At 65.5% G+C, this 15,700-nt stretch overlaps 6 protein-coding genes across 6 annotated transcripts; 3 read left to right on the top strand and 3 right to left on the bottom strand.

Moving 5' to 3' along the window:
* Window positions 1–110: 110 nt before the first annotated feature.
* Window positions 111–1,399, top strand: Q8F55_007161 (uncharacterized protein; the record flags this gene model as incomplete). The annotated part of the gene is made up of 3 exons (XM_069355601.1): window positions 111–195; window positions 228–304; window positions 365–1,399. 3 exons carry the CDS (start codon window positions 111–113, stop codon window positions 1,373–1,375), a joined length of 1,173 nt encoding a protein of 390 aa, XP_069207672.1. The 3' UTR covers window positions 1,376–1,399.
* A 34-nt stretch (window positions 1,400–1,433) lies between these two features.
* Window positions 1,434–2,566, bottom strand: Q8F55_007160 (uncharacterized protein; the record flags this gene model as incomplete). The annotated part of the gene is made up of 3 exons (XM_069355600.1): window positions 1,434–1,721; window positions 1,899–2,295; window positions 2,343–2,566. 3 exons carry the CDS (start codon window positions 2,564–2,566, stop codon window positions 1,434–1,436), a joined length of 909 nt encoding a protein of 302 aa, XP_069207671.1.
* Window positions 2,567–2,842: 276 nt separating this feature from the next.
* Q8F55_007159 (uncharacterized protein) lies at window positions 2,843–4,363 on the bottom strand (the record flags this gene model as incomplete). The annotated part of the gene is made up of 4 exons (XM_069355599.1): window positions 2,843–3,394; window positions 3,610–4,078; window positions 4,128–4,228; window positions 4,295–4,363. 4 exons carry the CDS (start codon window positions 4,361–4,363, stop codon window positions 2,843–2,845), a joined length of 1,191 nt encoding a protein of 396 aa, XP_069207670.1.
* A 377-nt stretch (window positions 4,364–4,740) lies between these two features.
* On the top strand, window positions 4,741–5,358 carry Q8F55_007158 (uncharacterized protein; the record flags this gene model as incomplete). Its single annotated transcript, XM_069355598.1, has 4 exons — window positions 4,741–4,786; window positions 4,823–4,859; window positions 4,893–5,048; window positions 5,100–5,358. 4 exons carry the CDS (start codon window positions 4,741–4,743, stop codon window positions 5,356–5,358), a joined length of 498 nt encoding a protein of 165 aa, XP_069207669.1.
* A 641-nt stretch (window positions 5,359–5,999) lies between these two features.
* On the bottom strand, window positions 6,000–8,223 carry Q8F55_007157 (uncharacterized protein; the record flags this gene model as incomplete). The annotated part of the gene is made up of 2 exons (XM_069355597.1): window positions 6,000–7,658; window positions 7,780–8,223. 2 exons carry the CDS (start codon window positions 8,221–8,223, stop codon window positions 6,000–6,002), a joined length of 2,103 nt encoding a protein of 700 aa, XP_069207668.1.
* A 5,798-nt stretch (window positions 8,224–14,021) lies between these two features.
* RAC1B (Rho-related protein rac1B) lies at window positions 14,022–15,159 on the top strand (the record flags this gene model as incomplete). The annotated part of the gene is made up of 8 exons (XM_069355596.1): window positions 14,022–14,049; window positions 14,129–14,160; window positions 14,228–14,373; window positions 14,442–14,535; window positions 14,600–14,624; window positions 14,688–14,797; window positions 14,855–14,960; window positions 15,101–15,159. 8 exons carry the CDS (start codon window positions 14,022–14,024, stop codon window positions 15,157–15,159), a joined length of 600 nt encoding a protein of 199 aa, XP_069207667.1.
* Window positions 15,160–15,700: the final 541 nt, after the last annotated feature.

The following is a 15,700-nucleotide window of genomic DNA, read 5'->3' as shown; positions in this document are numbered from 1 at the left end:
CTGGGCGTGTTGACAGCGGAGTCAATCGGCCGGCAGCCACCGGCACTCGCTCGGCTTGGCCAAATTGACCTCGCCGCCGCAACCATCACTTGCACCACAACCCCCCGCCGATGCCAATAAACCTCCCAGCGCCAGTCATCAACCTGCTGGGCCTGCTCCGCCCGCGGCTGCTGCGCCCGGACCTCAAGGCTGCGAGTGAGTCGGGGTGTGTGGCCAGCTGACCCCAGCCATCGGCCATGTCGACTGGAAGGGCCTCGCGGACGCGGGCTTCAACGCCGTCGTGATCGACAAGGACAACTGTATTGTGAGGGCGTGGGGGGCGAGCGCAGCGAGCCCCGCGTTCGCCGACAAACTAACGCCACAGACACTACCACACGCCGACGGGCTGTACCCGCCCTACGCGCCCGCCTGGCGCGCCCTCCTCGCCTCCTTCGACCGCGGCCGCGTCCTCGTCGTCTCCAACAGCTCCGGCTCAGCCAAGGACCGCGGGGGCATCGCCGCAGAGGCCCTCACGCTCGCCCTCGGCGCCCCCGTGCTCAACCACGCGGCGCCTAAGCCCGCCTGCAGCCACGACATTCTAGCGTACTTCGCCGGCGCGCTCGGGCGGCCGCGCACGACGCGCGGCGAGCTGCTCCGCCCCCTGCGGCGCGTAGAGAGGGAGGAGGACGAGGCCGAGGGCGCGCTGCTGGGCAAGTGGCGACGCGAGGTCGCCAACGGGCCGCTGTGCGGGGGCGAGGGCGAGGTGGGCATCTCCCCGCCGCGGCCGGAGAAGCTGCCCAAGCCGAAGGCCGAGACACCTGCCCCGACGCCGCCCCCGCTCCGCGTGCTCGTGGTCGGCGACCGCCTCTTTACCGACACGCTGCTCGCGCGCCGGCTGGCGCTGTACCCCGCCGCCGTGGGCGTGCTGAGCATCCAGACGACGGCGCTCCCCCAGCCCAACGACGTGCGCCCGCTCCGCAGGCTCGAGGACTGGCTCTCGGGCGGCCGGACGACGGATGCGGGCGGGGAGTACGAGCGCTTCGTCCGCGTCGACCCGCCGACGCCGGCCGCGCCGCGCCCGACGCTGGCCGAGCGCCTCAACCCGCTCCAGCTGCTCGAGGACGGCGGCCCGGCGATCAGCTGGGACCCGCGCTCCTGGCGCTGGCGGCCGGTGACTGCTGTCGTGCTGCGCTCGCTCGCGCGTGGCGTCAAGGTCGCGACGCTGAGTGTCGGCGTCGTCACGCTGCAGCTTGGGCGCGGGCTGCGCGTCGCTGCTGACTGGGCGCTTGCACGGTGTCGCGTCTGGAACGAGAGGAGAAAAGCCGCGGCCGAGGCGGCCAAGACGGCGGGCGAGGCAGGCGAGGCGGCACCCGCCGCCAAGGCCAAGACGGCGTAGGCGCAGCGACGAACATAGACTACACATGCATTGCATTAATCCACCCACCCCGACCCCCCTACAGCTCCGCAGCCGCCAGCTTGTCCTCGAGCCCGCCGAGCCCCACGAGCCGGCGCTGCAGGCGGGCGACGACGGCGCGCTCGGCCATGAGCTCGGCCGTCAGGCGCGCAATCTCGGCGTCCTTGCCCGCGCACGCGGTGCAGCTGCTCGGCGCGCTCGCCGGCACCGGCCCAACCGTCACCCACTCGCCTGGCGGCGCCACGCCGCCCCAGTCGACCTTGGCGAGGAAGGCCTCGATGGGGTCTGGGGACGGGGGTTCGGCGGCGTTGGCGTCGGCGTCGGCGTCCTACGTGGCGTCAGCATCGCCCGGGACAGGGGGGCGGGCCGACTCACTCCCTCCCTCGTCGCTCCTCCCCTCCCCTCCCCTCCCCACCCGCGCCGCGCCGCGCCGCGCTGCGCGCGACGCTTAGTACGGCCTGTACCGCGCCCCCGGCCCGCCCCCCGAGTGGAAATCAGACCTCACCCGTCCGCCTTCCCCGTCCTCTGCGTCGTCGAACGCGCCGTCGTCGTCATCCTCCTCGTCGTCGTCATCGCCAAAGCCGAAGAAGCTCGACGGCTCGCCGTTGGGCAGCACCGAGTCGTGCAGCGCCGAGCAGGCGGACAGGGCGGCGAACAGGCCCTCGACTGGCGTCAGCTCGTCCTCGCCCTCGCCCAACGCACGCTTCTCGCTCGGCACAAACACGCGCATCTCGGCCAGCGGGGCATACTCCTCCTCCTCGTCGTCAACGGCGCCGCCCTCATCGATCTGGCAGTACAGGTGCGCCGGGGCGTCGGCCGACGCCGGCGTGAGCGCGTGCAGCGTGAGCTGGGGGAAGGGGAGGGAGAAGCCTGCCCCCGAGGCGGGGAGGAAGGCGACGGCGCTGGGGGCGTGAGCGAGCATATCGAGAGCGGGCAGGGAGCCACTCACGCCTCAGTGACGAACAGCCGGCCGGGGACGCGCTGCGCGCCGCCCCCGTTCGCGGCGCCGGCGCCCTCCCACTGCCAGCTGCCGCTGTCGACGAGCACCTCGGCGTCGTCCTCCCACCGCAGGATCGGCGGGATGTCGGCAAACGACGCGGGCGTGCGCGACGTCAGCTCGGCGTGCGCCTCGGGCGATATTGAGTGCGGCGGCGTGGTGATGGGCGTGAGCATGGTGTGCGGGTGGATGTCGAGTTGTTGTCTGCCTTCAGTCGACCTTGTGACGTGAGTGACAAGGGACGAGTGACGCGGGGCTGGAAATTTTGGTCCCGTCGAAGGACCGAGAAACACACCATGTTTGTCGACATTCATGTTTTCCGCCGATAATGCGTTTCTCGAAAACCGCTGCAGCAGTCGGCTTGGACCACACCCCCCATGCCACCTCGCTGCGCTCGGTCGCCTGCGCTCCGCGCTGTAGCTTCTAAACATGCATATGCCTATACTATCCTCCTACTGGCCCGACTTCCAGTAGCAGACATCACCGTCAATAATCTCGTACGTCTTGCCCTGCTGGCGGAGAAGACCAGCGGCCTTGACGGCAGCCTCGGTACCGTGCTCCTTCAGGTCCTTGTACGACATGATCTCACCACACACAAACTTGTTCTCAAAGTCCGAGTGGATGACACCGGCAGCGGCAGGCGCCTTGATACCGTTCCTGACGGTCCACGCGCGCACCTCCTGGGGGCCGCAGGTGAAGTAGCGGATGAGGTCGAGCGAGGCGTAACCAGCAGTGGTGATCTTGCCGAGCTGCGAGGGGTTCTTCTTGCCAAGGCCGAGCTTGTCGCCCTCCTCGGCAGCCTCCTCCTCGGAGAGGTTGACGAGACGCTCCTCGAGCGAGACGGAGAAGGGGATGAGCTGGTCTCCGGGGTTGTTCTCGTCAATCCAAGCCTTGATCTTGGGGAGGTACTTGTTTTTCCTCCTGACAAAGTCGCGCTCGGAAAGGTTGACGAGGTAGGTGATGGGCTTGGCGGTGAGGAGGGTGAGGCTGTTGATGGTCTCGACCTGGTGGGCGTTAGCACTGCCACCAGAGTGGGGTAGAAATCGTGGCGGAAGAAAGAGAATCAGGTAGGTTCTTAGGTCTCATTAGGTGTATTCGGGCGTGACCCCGACTTCGAAGAGCTGGGTTTATAGAGCGTTTCGCTCTTTATCATCAGATAATGGGTGCTGCAATGCAGCATGTGCGGGAGGGGAGGTGGAAGCGACGAAACACCACGTACCTCCTTGTTGGTCCAGGTGCCCTTGCGCACGTCCTTGTCGTCGAGGAGGTGGGCGTGGATGCGCTCCATGGTGGCGAGCTCCTCGCGTTTTGCCTTGTCGGCGAGCGAGACCGAGCCGGTCGAGCGCACGGCCTTCTTCTGGACCTCGATGGCCTTCTCGACCCACTCAATGTCCTTGAGGCGGAGCTCGGTCGAGATGGTCTGCATGTCGCGCACGGGGTCGACGTCGCCGTCGACGTGGATGACCTCTGCGTCGTCGAACGCGCGGACCATCTGGAAGATGCCGTCGACAGCGCGCACGTGCGACAGGAAGGCGTTGCCGAGACCGGCGCCGGTCGACGCGCCGGCCGTCAGGCCGGCAATGTCGATGCAGGTGAGGAAGGCCGGGATCTTGTTGGACGGCTTGTACACCGACGCGAGCCAGTCAAAGCGCTCGTCGGGGACGGGGATACGCGCCTCCTCGGGGTCGCTGGGCGCGGCGTCAGCCCTACTCCCCTCCCGTATCACGGTACACTCACATCGTGGCATAGGGGAAGTTGGCAGCCTTGCCGAGGTCGGTCTTGGAGAGCGTGTTGAAGAAGGACGACTTGCCGACGTTGGGGACACCGACGATACCGATCTGGCCCGAGCGTCAGCGCGCCGCCCATCGCACGCAGGCCACAGGCGCAGCCCGCATCGCACCCACCTTCAGGTTGTTTCCCGGGCGACCGAGAATGATCTTCTTCTCCTCGACAACCTTCTTCTTGGGCGGCATCTTCTTCTTTGCGTCGCGGGGGGCAGTGGTGTGGAAGAGGCAAAAACTATACGGGGCGGCTGGTGGTACAGCAGGCCTGGACGCGCACGATACTAGGGATACAACGTTGACGAGTCGGAGGGAGAAGACGGGCATGCACCCAGTGAGTCGATGTTGTATGAGGGCGACTTATATGGCGCTGGGTGGGTTAAAAAAGTGCAGCGGACAGCGACGGTGCGAGATGCCACGCCGAAACTACGGGAGTATAGTCGCGTGGCGCGGGGGGCGGCAGCGCGGCAGCCACCTCCACTTGAGTGCACCAGGACCAGGGCGACAGACAGGAGCCACAAATACACCACAGCCTTCCCCATCCGGCTCCAGGCCATCACTCACGCACCATGGACCCCGCGCAGCTGCACAACCTCATCAGCGCGGCCTTCAAGGGTGCGCCCGCCCCCTCCCTCCAAAGCTAACGCGCAGCGCGGGACAATGCGCACGCGCCCTACTCCAAGTTCCGGTAGGCGGCCTCGTCAATCGCGCTGACGCCCAGTGTCGGCGCGGCGCTCCTCTCAGCGTCGGGCGCCCACATCGCGGGGTGTAACGTCGAGAACGCGTCCTACGGCGCCGGGATCTGCGCCGAGCGCACCGCCATCGTCAAAGGCGTGAGCGAGGGCGAGAGGGCGTACACTGCGGTCGTGGTGGTGTCGTGAGTCGTCCCCACGGGGGCTCGCTCGCTCGCTGACGCCCGCTCGCCCAGCGACGTCCCCACCCCCACCATCTCCCCCTGCGGCATCTGCCGCCAGTCGCTCCGCGAGTTCTGCCCCCTCGACACGCCGGTCTACATGGTGTCGGCGACGTACCCCGCCCTCGCGCCCGCCGACGGGCCCCCGCCCGCCTTCCTCGTGCCCGACGCCGACGGCGGCCGCTGGCCCCGCGCGACCGACGCCAGCGTCATCGCAGTGCTTACCCTCGAGCAGCTGCTCCCCATGAGCTTTGGCCCCGACAACTTGACCTAAGCGGGGTGGGCGAGGTGAGTGCTGGTGGCTTATGGTACGGAGCAGGGGTGGTTGGGAGAGAGCCAAGTTGAGCTTGTTTCCCGTCTGTAGTGTTCTCGATGTACTGGAGTTTGCTCCGCCACATTGCTTCGGAATCAAGAAACAGTCGGCTCGCGCCTTACATATGTACTGCTAAATAATGACTATTCTTCACTACATGAAGATTGAAGGTGGTATCGCTTGCCGCTCGTCGGCGCTTGTGTGTACTTTACGGGTTTTCCGGTATAGATCGTGGTCGTCGTCGTCGTCATAATAATCATCACAAAAGGCGTCGTTGAAATGGGGGTCGTCTCGGCCCAGCCGCTGCCGGGGGTATACAATTAGCGGCCGGCGGTGGGTGGGTGCAGTGTGAAATGGAGCGTAAAGATGCGGTGAAGGGAGCAATGCGCTCGTGGACGGCGGGCAGGCGGGCGGTCGGGCAGACGAGACGAGTGAATGAACAGCATAGTGAGAGAGGCGTGTGTGGGCGAGTGTGCAGAGAAGAAATGCCGTGCGTTTGATGATTAAAACAAGTGGTCAAAGCCTAGGGTCCGGAATAGTGTATGTGTGGGGGAGGGGTGTGACCGGGGGTCGGTGGGATCGCACATGGGAGCGTGCCCAGATCACGCAGCCCTGCCGTTGACGGTGAAGACGGGCGTGCCGTCGGCACCGACAACATGGGGGCCCTCGAGACCAGGGGGGCTGCTCTGGAGGCCGGGTCCATGGGGCGGCGCCAGGGGGTTCTGGAACTGCGGGTTGTAGAAGATGGGCACTCCAGCCAAGTGACGCTGGTTTACGGGCGTGGCTGGCGAGTAACCGGCCATGCTGGCACGGTGAAACTCGGCGTGGTGTGCATAGCTGCTGCCCGGAGCGCCAGGGCTCGGCATCGCGGACTGCAGATGCACAGGCGCGGGCATGATGTTGATGCCGGGGGGCGCGCCATCCTTTCCGCGCGACGTGATCGGGCTCGAGAGCGTGTGGTGCTGGTACGCACCGCGCCACTCTCCGCCTTCATACGGGCGGCCAAGAGGCGGAGCCGTGGCGTTGGACCACTGAGGCGCGAACCTTCCCTGGCCGTTCAATGGCGTCTGGAGCGTCGGCTGAACGGGCGACGTCGTGGACGACGAAGAAGAGGGCTTGCTCTGTGGCGTCTCAGGCATCTGCACCTGAGTGAGGCGCATCGTCGTTGGGATCGATGGCGTCGAGGACGATCGGCTGACAGCGGCAAGCGGGGCCACGTCCGATGCCGTCGACGAAGTCGAGGGCGACTTCAACGGCGCACCGTCCTGTGCGCGAGATGGCTGGGATGGCGTGTGAAAAGCAGAGCTCGTGTTGGGCGAAGCAGAGGTCGTCGGTGACTGGGTCATGGACATGCGAGTGGCAGGATCCAGGGTGACCTGGCCCGTGCCACTGTGGACGCGCCACTTTTCATAAGCAGCAGCAATGTCGGTCGCCATGGCCTCGAGGTGCTTTCGCTTGATGCCGAGCTTGGTCTCGAGGACCTCGCCCCATTGGCTGTCGTGCAGGGCAAGAACAACGGCCGACGAGAAGAAGACGCCTTCGGGGGAGGGCTGCTCTGCTCCGCGCGTCGCGACCATTGATCGACTGGCAAACTGCCTAAACTCGGCAGGCAGGTCCCCTACGGGCGGCGGCGTCGGCGAACGGTCAGGCGAAGGCTCCATCGGGTCGTCGAGCGACGAGTGCGAGTGGTCTGAGACTGGCCTGCCAGGATTGAAGGGCCCCACTCCCTCGAGCTCAGGGTCGATGATGACCCCTAGGCCCACCCTTGCGTGACGTTCGTCCTCGCTATCCGACTTGCGCCGCTTTGCAGGCGATGGCCTTTGATCGGCATGCAGGCCAAACGGCTGGAACTCCGGCTGGTCAGAAGGCCGGCGCGACGCGGTGACACTGGCGAGGGCAATGCTTGAGGGGCGGGGCTTGGCTCTGACAGTGGCATCGGGCGACAGGCTCAGGTTGCCAAAGACAGCCGTGTGCTCCTGCCATGCGGGGTCGTCGGCGAAGTTGATACCGCCAGGCGTCGACATGATCGGCGAGAACGAGTGGCTAGGCGACGACGATTCGGACATGGAAGTCGAGCCAGCAGACATGGCAAACGAGGTCGTGGGCGACAACGAAATACCCATTGGCGGCAGGTTCGAGTAGGTTGATGATGCCGATGAGGGCAGGTTGTCAAACGCCAGGGAGGAGGGCGCGAGAGTGGACCGAGAACCAGAAGGGAACGGCATGGGTTCTCCAGTCGCCGCCACTGCAGCCTTTGCAGCCTGAGGGAGGACGCGTTAGTAACCATCTGTGTGGGAGGAGGTGCGAGATTGTGTCACGACGCGGTTCGCGCGTCTCTGTGTGTGTGCGATGGCGCAGTGTGTGGAGGAGTGATCAACTCACCTCGCGCTTCTCCTTGTCGCGCAAGCGTTTCCTACGCTGACGCTCGCGACCCATTTCGCGCTTGCGTTGCTTGCGCGCGTCCTCGTCCGTCATGGCCGGCTTGGCGCCGCGCGGTGCCATTTCCGACTTGACAGTCATGACGGTGTCGGCGTCGTCGTACGGCTCGACGGAAACCTCGAGAGCGTTGGGGGCACGATCGCCAGAGCCGCCAGCCACTGCCGCTGCCGCGCGTCTTGATCGTAGGCGCGTTGGGGTTGCGTGCGTGACGTGAAGAGCAGGAACGTGAGCTGGCGACGAGTGGGCCAGCGTTGGCGTGTGGTCCGAGTCTGTCATTGACCCGGCGGCTGCGTGGTGCATTGCCTGGTGGTGCAGGCTGTACTGGGGAGCGACGGGCTGAGAGCCTTGTGCCGAGTCGTGGAACGCATACTGGAACGGAGCGTACATTGTGCGTGTGCCGTCTTGAAGCCTTTGCTGGGTGCGGGCTGGGGCGGCGGCGGGACGGGAGTGACGAGGACAATTTGTGAACCGTTTACGCGCAGACAGAGTTTAGAGTCGTCGTCGGGTGCCGGAATCCAGTGGCAAATGATAAGAGCAAGAAGACGAGGTGACAGGCGTCGTGTCTCGCTCTGTCGTTTGCGTGAGGGGAGCGGCGGGTGCGTCTTGAATGGCCTGTAACGAGAGCGTGGTGGGTGGGCGAGTGGAGAAGAACACGCGCGGCGGGAGGGGCCAAGGGCGAGCGGACGAGGGGCGGCGCGCGCGCGCGGGTCGGTATGCGGCGGCGGCGGCGAGCAGTGACGGGGTAACGACGGAGGGACAGATCGACAGAGGGGGACGCGGTGCGACGAGAAGGAGAAGAAGAAGACTGTCAGCGCGCGTCCTTGTTCTGCTTGCTGCTGGGCGGGCACTGAACATGTGCCAGCCTACACCCACCCACAGCCATCCACACCCCAACCGACTCACCCTCGTGCCCCTTTGCTCAGTGGCCGTTCTACCCGTGGGGGGGCAGGAGCCGGCTGGCTGGCTGACTGGCTGGCTGCGTGATGCGCGTTGTGCGCGTTCGATGCGATGCGATGCGAATGAGGGCGTGCGTGATGAAGAGCAATGCTCTACAATGACTTGCTCGGTTTTGGGTGGGACCGTCGGTTGAGGGGGGAGGGGGGGGGAGAGACGGGCGGCGGCGGATGAACGAGATCGGCCCTAGAGTGCTAGGGAGAGATTGGGTTGGGTGGTGGTGGTCTGGTCTGGTCTGGTCGTGGTCGTCGGAGTGGGACACTGCACACAATGATGGGCCCACGTCCGTTTGGTCGTATCGTCGACTCTTTCCTAGTTAAAGGAAGAGACTGTTGAGAGGGAGAGAGGGGGAGGAGGGGGGGGAAGAGGGGGAGGGGAAGGGGAGAGAGGAGGGGGGGATAAGAGGACGAACGAGATGGACAAAGTCAATGGTGTAGGGGATTGTAGTTTGGTGTGGCTGTTGGGCGAATGCGTGCTACTACCCTCGCTCTGCGCGCGCGACCGCAGGCAGGCAGCGTAGCGTAGCGTACAGTGGCGTCGGCAGCGGCGGCGGCGAGTAGAAGCGGCAGCGCCGGCAGCAGCAGCAGCAGCAGCACGAGCACGAGCAGCAGACAAGCGGTGGCGGCAGCGGCAACAGGACCACTCGAGCTCGTTCCTATCAAGTAGTTGGATGCAGCCGACCCCCTGCACCTGGAGCTGCTCCCCCTCTGCTCCCCCTCGTCCCCCTTCATCCCCCGATCCCCCCGCACCCACTTTGAGCCGAGACGGGAGTCTGAATCGAGGGTAAAAGGTAGTCCAGGTGCCAGGGTCTTTTTTTGGGTCGACCGCCGTCCTCTGACGCACACTAGAGCCGACCGACGCGTGTGGTTCCTAGCCACGGCGGATCGGGGGTGGGGGTGGTGGGCAGGCAGGCGGGCCGAGCAGCTGGCCAGCTTGGCACCGTAGGTATGCATGGCGCGTGCAGCTGCGAACGACCGAGTACACACGAACGGCAGACCCGAGCTATGCATGTACCTAGCTCGTGGTATTGTAGCCAGGTCAAGTCAATCAGTTTACTGTTCTCTGCCGCGGCATGAGCGGCCGACTCAAGGAGATTACCGCCGCCGCCGCATACCATGCCATACGAGGCATACCCCGCGCGCGTCCTTGACCCTCCCGAACCAATTCAATTTCCCCAAGGCCACTATCATCGTGCTAGGTCCAGCAGCGCGCTACAGCGTGCTCCTTCAAACGCCTATGCAAAGGGCTCCACTCGCTGGCTAGCATGTGCATTGTGCCGGCCGAGGCGAGGTCAGTCGCGTGCAAAAGCAAGCAGAGCCAGCCAGGCGGGCGGCGAGCCCGCCCCACCCCGCCGCCCGCCGCCCCGCCACAGCCCCCCTCCGATTCCGACTGGCTGGCCTGGCTGGTTCCCACTGCCGTCAACTGTCGTCGGTCCCTTCACGCCTCCTGGGTCCCTCTTTCCCGTTTCTCCTTTTGATTTTCTTGCTGCTGCCTCGCGCGTGCGTGCGCGGGTGCCGTGCCCGCTCACCCGCCCCGGCGGCCACGGAGACACATACCCGGGCACGCACGCACACTGCAGACAAGCAAGGGATAACGTACACGATGCATATTGCCCCGACATCAGATGACTGATGCCTGATTCACTTGACGCAAGCACGCGTCGTAGGCGTGGGCGTGGGCGTGGGCGTGGGCGTGCGTGCATGCGTGCAGGCGCGGCAGCGTGCCGCCGCGTGGTGCCGTGCGTGTGTGCTTGCTGCGACGTGCGGAGCGGCGGCTCGCGGCTCACTGCTCGCGGCTGGCTCACTTGCTCACATCTTAGTGTCCCCAATGACCTGCCCAGCCCCATGCCCACGACTCGTTCGCTGCCCCAGCCCGCCGCCCCGCCAAATGTACAATGCATGGCATTCCTTGATCTGGCACTGGGAGGCAGCGAGCACCCTGACTGGGCCAATGGAATCGGCGGCGGCAGCAGCGAGGCGGTGGCGGCGTGGCGTGGCGTGGCGTGGCGAAAGGGCGGCGTTGAAACACCTCGTACACCCCAGTAAAGGCAATGTGCGCTGGCAAAGGCGCTAGCTAGGGCTGGCATCTGGTCATTCAGAGCCGCCACCCCTTTTACTTGGAAACATGGCGACGGCGACCGCGACGGAGCGGGCACGAGGGTGCGAGGGACGCTCTATGCTTGATCTCGTCTCGACGTCAATGACATTGTGTGCATCGTAGTCGTCGGCTTGGCCGTACGCAGCCGCCGCAGAGGCCGCGCATACCGCAAGCCAAGCGGCAGTGGGAACGACATGACGGCACGGCAGCACGATTGGGCTCGTGGCCGAGACCCGAGTTTGCCATAAGGTCTGTTAATGCGTTCCTGCGAGCGAGTAGAGTTTGCGGCGCAGCACGTCGGTCGTCGTCTGAAACGCCACGGCACCGTCGTGCGCGCGTGCGCCGTGCACACGGGCGTGCGTTTCGCCATGGAACGTGGGTGCCGTCGACGGGGGACGGGGCCAGGCCGTCGGTCAAGTCGTGGCGAATACTCGCGCCAGCACGCCAGCAAGCCCAGCATCATGTGCCGCCCGCCGCCGGCACACCAAGTGCGTGCCACCTGCATCGCTGGCCCGACGGCACTTTCCCTGCGCGCGGCACGAGTTGGCCCGCTTCACACCACCCACACACTCACCCCCACCCCCTGCACGCACATTGTGGAGCAGGCGGGCAGCGGGCCCCTCACGATTGCTAGCTCGAAACACACAATGCACTAGGTGCCCATGATCGGATGCAAAGCACCGCCATGCAGGGGACGGGGAGTCGCACGCAGCTGCAAGCGCCCTGGACGTGTCATGTGGCGACGGAGCGAGTGAGAGCGGCGTGGAGTGGGCATCTGCCGCGGCTCGCACGGCAAGCGAGCGAGCGAGCAAGCGCCGAGTGCACAGCCTGTGCCTTGTCTCTTACGCTTGGCAGCTGGCTGTAGAGTTGTGCACGCTGGACGCTGGCGAACGAGGCCATGCACGTCGTCATCAGACAGCTCGACGAGATCCACGGCGCCGCTCGCGACGCTGCGAGCAACACGTCACGTCTCGGCATGCGCAGTGTGCTGGGTTGCCCACCTCGATTCCAGTGGTGAGAGTGGGCGAGTGCCCAAATTCCGCCAGTGCAGCGCAAGCATCGCGCGCAGAGTGGCGACTGCATCCGGCTTCCAACGGACGCGCACGTCGGTGCAGCGTAGCGGCGCAGCCCACCCCCCGCTCTGCATATCCCATCCACGCCGACACGTCGCACCACGATCTGCCCGTTCATTAGCCTAGCGGGCCTTGCCTAACCGTATATTGCTCTACCATCTGACGAGCGCGCGCGTCGCCTGCCCCTCAGCTTGGCGGTCTCACTCTCGAGCGCCGTGAAACTGAATCTGCATTACACTGCGGACACGCCGCCTGCGTACTCGCTCGCCCGCGAGGAGACTTTGCACCAGTTCTGGGCAGGCACCGCGGTTTAGGCTTTGTGCCCGCGTCGTGTCGTCGTCGGCAGGTGACAAACCGCGCGCAGCATGCAGCACGCAGCGAGTGCATGGCCGTGCTCCCGCGTGTTTCGGCCAGACTCACCCACCCCCCGCCACTAGCTCGCCGCCAGCCCGGCGCCGCTCGGCCGCGAGCAAGCACCGAACGCCGGCGAGCGCGCCGACGCCTGCGCCGAGCGGCGGCCGGCAGCACCAAACTGGCTAGCGCGCGCGCTGCACGTCAGTGGCTGGCTGGCGGCACGAACGAGCGCAAGGCAGGTTTTAAAGTTCGCATCAGCGTCGCTCCCCCCTGCCCCTGCAGTCTCCGGGAGCGTGTCCCCTGAGTCGTTGTGTCAGTCGGCGGGGTGGTGCATGCTGTTGCAAGCAGCCCGCTCGCAGCGCATGCAGCATGCAGCATGCTCGTCGCCGCATCCCCGGTAAGCGTCAAGGCCGCGTCGCCGCCAGTCGCGCCGCCGCGCCTCGCCGCCACCTGCCACTGGCCCGCTCCCTGGCCGGTTCCTGACTCGTCTGGATGGTCGCTCGAGCTGGTGTCGCCGCGCGCGCCGCCTTTGTTCGCCCCCGCCCCGCCCGGCCCACCCACCCCCGCCCGCCCCGCGCCGCCACATTGCTCCCACCGCCGCACAATACTACTCGTTTGAGCAGCCCGGCTGCCCGACGCGCTCGACGCGTTTCACCGCCACGTGGGCGGGCTGGTAGCTACGTAGCTACTATAGCTACAGCAGCTGGTTTGGGCTGGCCAAGGCAGGGTCCGATCCAAAAGGTCCTTGAGGCACCTGCGCTGGGTGCATGAGCGAGTCAGAGTCAGTCAGTCGGCAAGACCAGTCGACACGAGACGGACCACGGGGCGTGCTCGGCCCTGTGTTCTGCTACAGTCCCTTAGGCGGCACGACGAACTCGTTTGGCTGCGTGTTCAGTGGTACAAGTCGTGGTGCTCGGTGTAAAGGCCACTGTCTCGGGGGAAAGGATCAGCGAGCACCAAGTGCCGTCTTCGACGAGCAATGCTGTGACACTCACCTCGATCTCACGCATGACCGCCGCTGTCGCCGAGGTTGTCGTCGCCGTCGCCGTCGCCGTCGCCGTCGCCGTCGCCGTCACCGTCACCGTCGCCGTCGTTTGCTCTGTATGCATAGGAGTAGGAGGACGAGTGATGCCTTCCTCCCCCCACTTTAGGTTGATCCTTTGTCCCGCTCCTCCCTTTAGGGCGCCTGGCATTTGGCACGCGGCGGCGGCGCGTGTCTGTCAGTTGCCTCCGTCCGCCCACCATACGACGCAACGCATCACGCACCGCGCACCACGCAGCCACGCACTCTCTCCCCTCTGGCGTTCCCTCGTCTCACTGTACGCTGCACAACCCGCGCAACCCACCTTTACGCTCCTCGCCCTCCTCGCCGACGCCGCGCCGCCAACTCGACGTCGTCTCTCCCTCTCTGCTCGCCGTACAACGACGCGCCAAACCCACACTCGACGCGTAAACCCCCAACAAGCCAAAGTCAGACCTCGCCCGACGCCGACGTGTCGCTGCTCCCCTCCGTCGCCCCCGCCCCCCCACGCGCCCTGACCCGTGGCCCACCCCCCGTTGCCTTCCCTTGCCTTCCCGGCACCACCATAAGTGACGACCTTGCCACCTAGACGCCTACACTCGACTCCAACACCTTGACCACTACCACGTCGTCGTCGTCGCCGTAACGCCCACCGCCCACCCCAACCCCACACCCGCCCGCCCATCATGGCAGCGGCATCTCGTAACATCAAATGTAAGCCTCGCTCGTCGCGACACGGCGGCGGCCCGTGGGCGACTCGGACGGGGCGTCCGTGCTGACTACTACTTACCAGGTGTCGTTGTCGGCGACGGTGCAGTCGGCAAGGTGAGCAGCGACGAGGCGCCAGGAGCGACCTCGCGACGCGTCACGCCCGACCACTAACACGCCCCAGACCTGCCTGCTCATCTCGTACACGACCAACGCGTTCCCCGGAGAATATGTCCCAACCGTCTTCGACAACTACAGCAGCCAGGTCATTGTCGACGGAATGACGGTCCAGCTCGGTCTCTGGGACACGGCCGGACAGGAAGACTACGAGTGCGTCGCTGCGCTGCCCGTCGCGTGTCGGGGCGCACGACGAGGTTGCCGTGCTAACGCTTCACCAGCCGCCTGCGCCCACTCTCGTACCCGCAGACCGACGTCTTCCTGATCTGCTTCTCTGTCGTCTCGCCAGCGTCCTTTGAGAACATCCGGACCAAGGTAAGCGGCGCGTGGAGACGCGTGTGCACGACTTTTTTTCTGGGTGCTAACACGCGCCGCGCAGTGGTGGCCAGAGATTCAACATCACTGTGAGTAGTGCCTCTGGCACTGGCCCCAGCATATCCACCAGAACACCCTACTTACACCCGTAGCGCCCGGAACGCCCATCATCCTCGTCGGCACCAAGCTCGACCTGCGAGAGGACCCTGCCCAGGTCGAGAGGCTGCGCGAGAGACGACAGTCACCAATCCAGTATGCCCAGGTGAGACCTTTGCCCTGCCGCTAAGCCGCGAGCTAGCACCACTAACTCTTTACCTAGGGCGCGGCGTTGCAACAGGACATCAAGGCGTCGCGATACCTCGAGTGCTCGGCCCTCACGCAGATGGGCCTCAAGACGGTCTTTGACGAGGCGATTCGGACTGTCCGTGAGTGTCGAGCGTGGTGGTGGCGTGTGTGGCGTGCGCGGGTGCCTCCGACGTGTGCTGGGGCCGCGTGTCGTGTCGTGTCGTCGCGCCGTTGCTCGTTGCTCGGAGCCATGTCCTCGATCCCATTACTGACGCCCCAGTCAACCCCAACCGTCGCATCAACAAGCCGAAGAAATCGGGCCCCTGTGTCGTCATGTGATACCCTCTACAAGCATATCCTCACCACCACCAAACCCAACACCACGGCCACTACCACCACCACGACACCACCACTACCAACCACCACTACCTTCTCCCTCCTGCGACGACGTCTTGATCTACCTAATAAGCCAGCGACGACCCCCTTCGCCCTGCCCACGATCGCGCCGGCCGACTACTTGCACTACCCCACTGGCTCGCCCCAGCAGCCACCACGATGATGCTTGATATGTTCCTCCTCGTTCTGTACCACCATGAGCCTTGCATCCGAATCGTCACTCGCTCCATCCTCCCGCCCTGGCCCTTCTGTCCATAGATTGGTGGCGCGCGCGCGATAGAGTCGTGCCGTTCGGCGCTGCTGTGAAGATAACAGAAATCTGCACACATGCTTGACGGGGGGAGGTGCAGAGTGGCGGGTGGCGAGGGTGCGGGGTGAGGCAGAGTCGCCAGAGTCGCCAGAGTGGCCAGAGTCGCCGAATGACCCAATGACGTCGAGCACAAGGTTACGAGAGTACGAGATCACGCGCGGCCCTGTGATGTGT

Source organism: Vanrija albida (assembly GCF_041260175.1).
Source record: "Vanrija albida strain AlHP1 chromosome Unknown contig_5, whole genome shotgun sequence".
Taxonomy (NCBI): domain Eukaryota; kingdom Fungi; phylum Basidiomycota; class Tremellomycetes; order Trichosporonales; family Trichosporonaceae; genus Vanrija; species Vanrija albida.
Note: the sequence above shows the minus strand (reverse complement) of the source record. Positions and strands in the feature narration are given on the sequence as shown.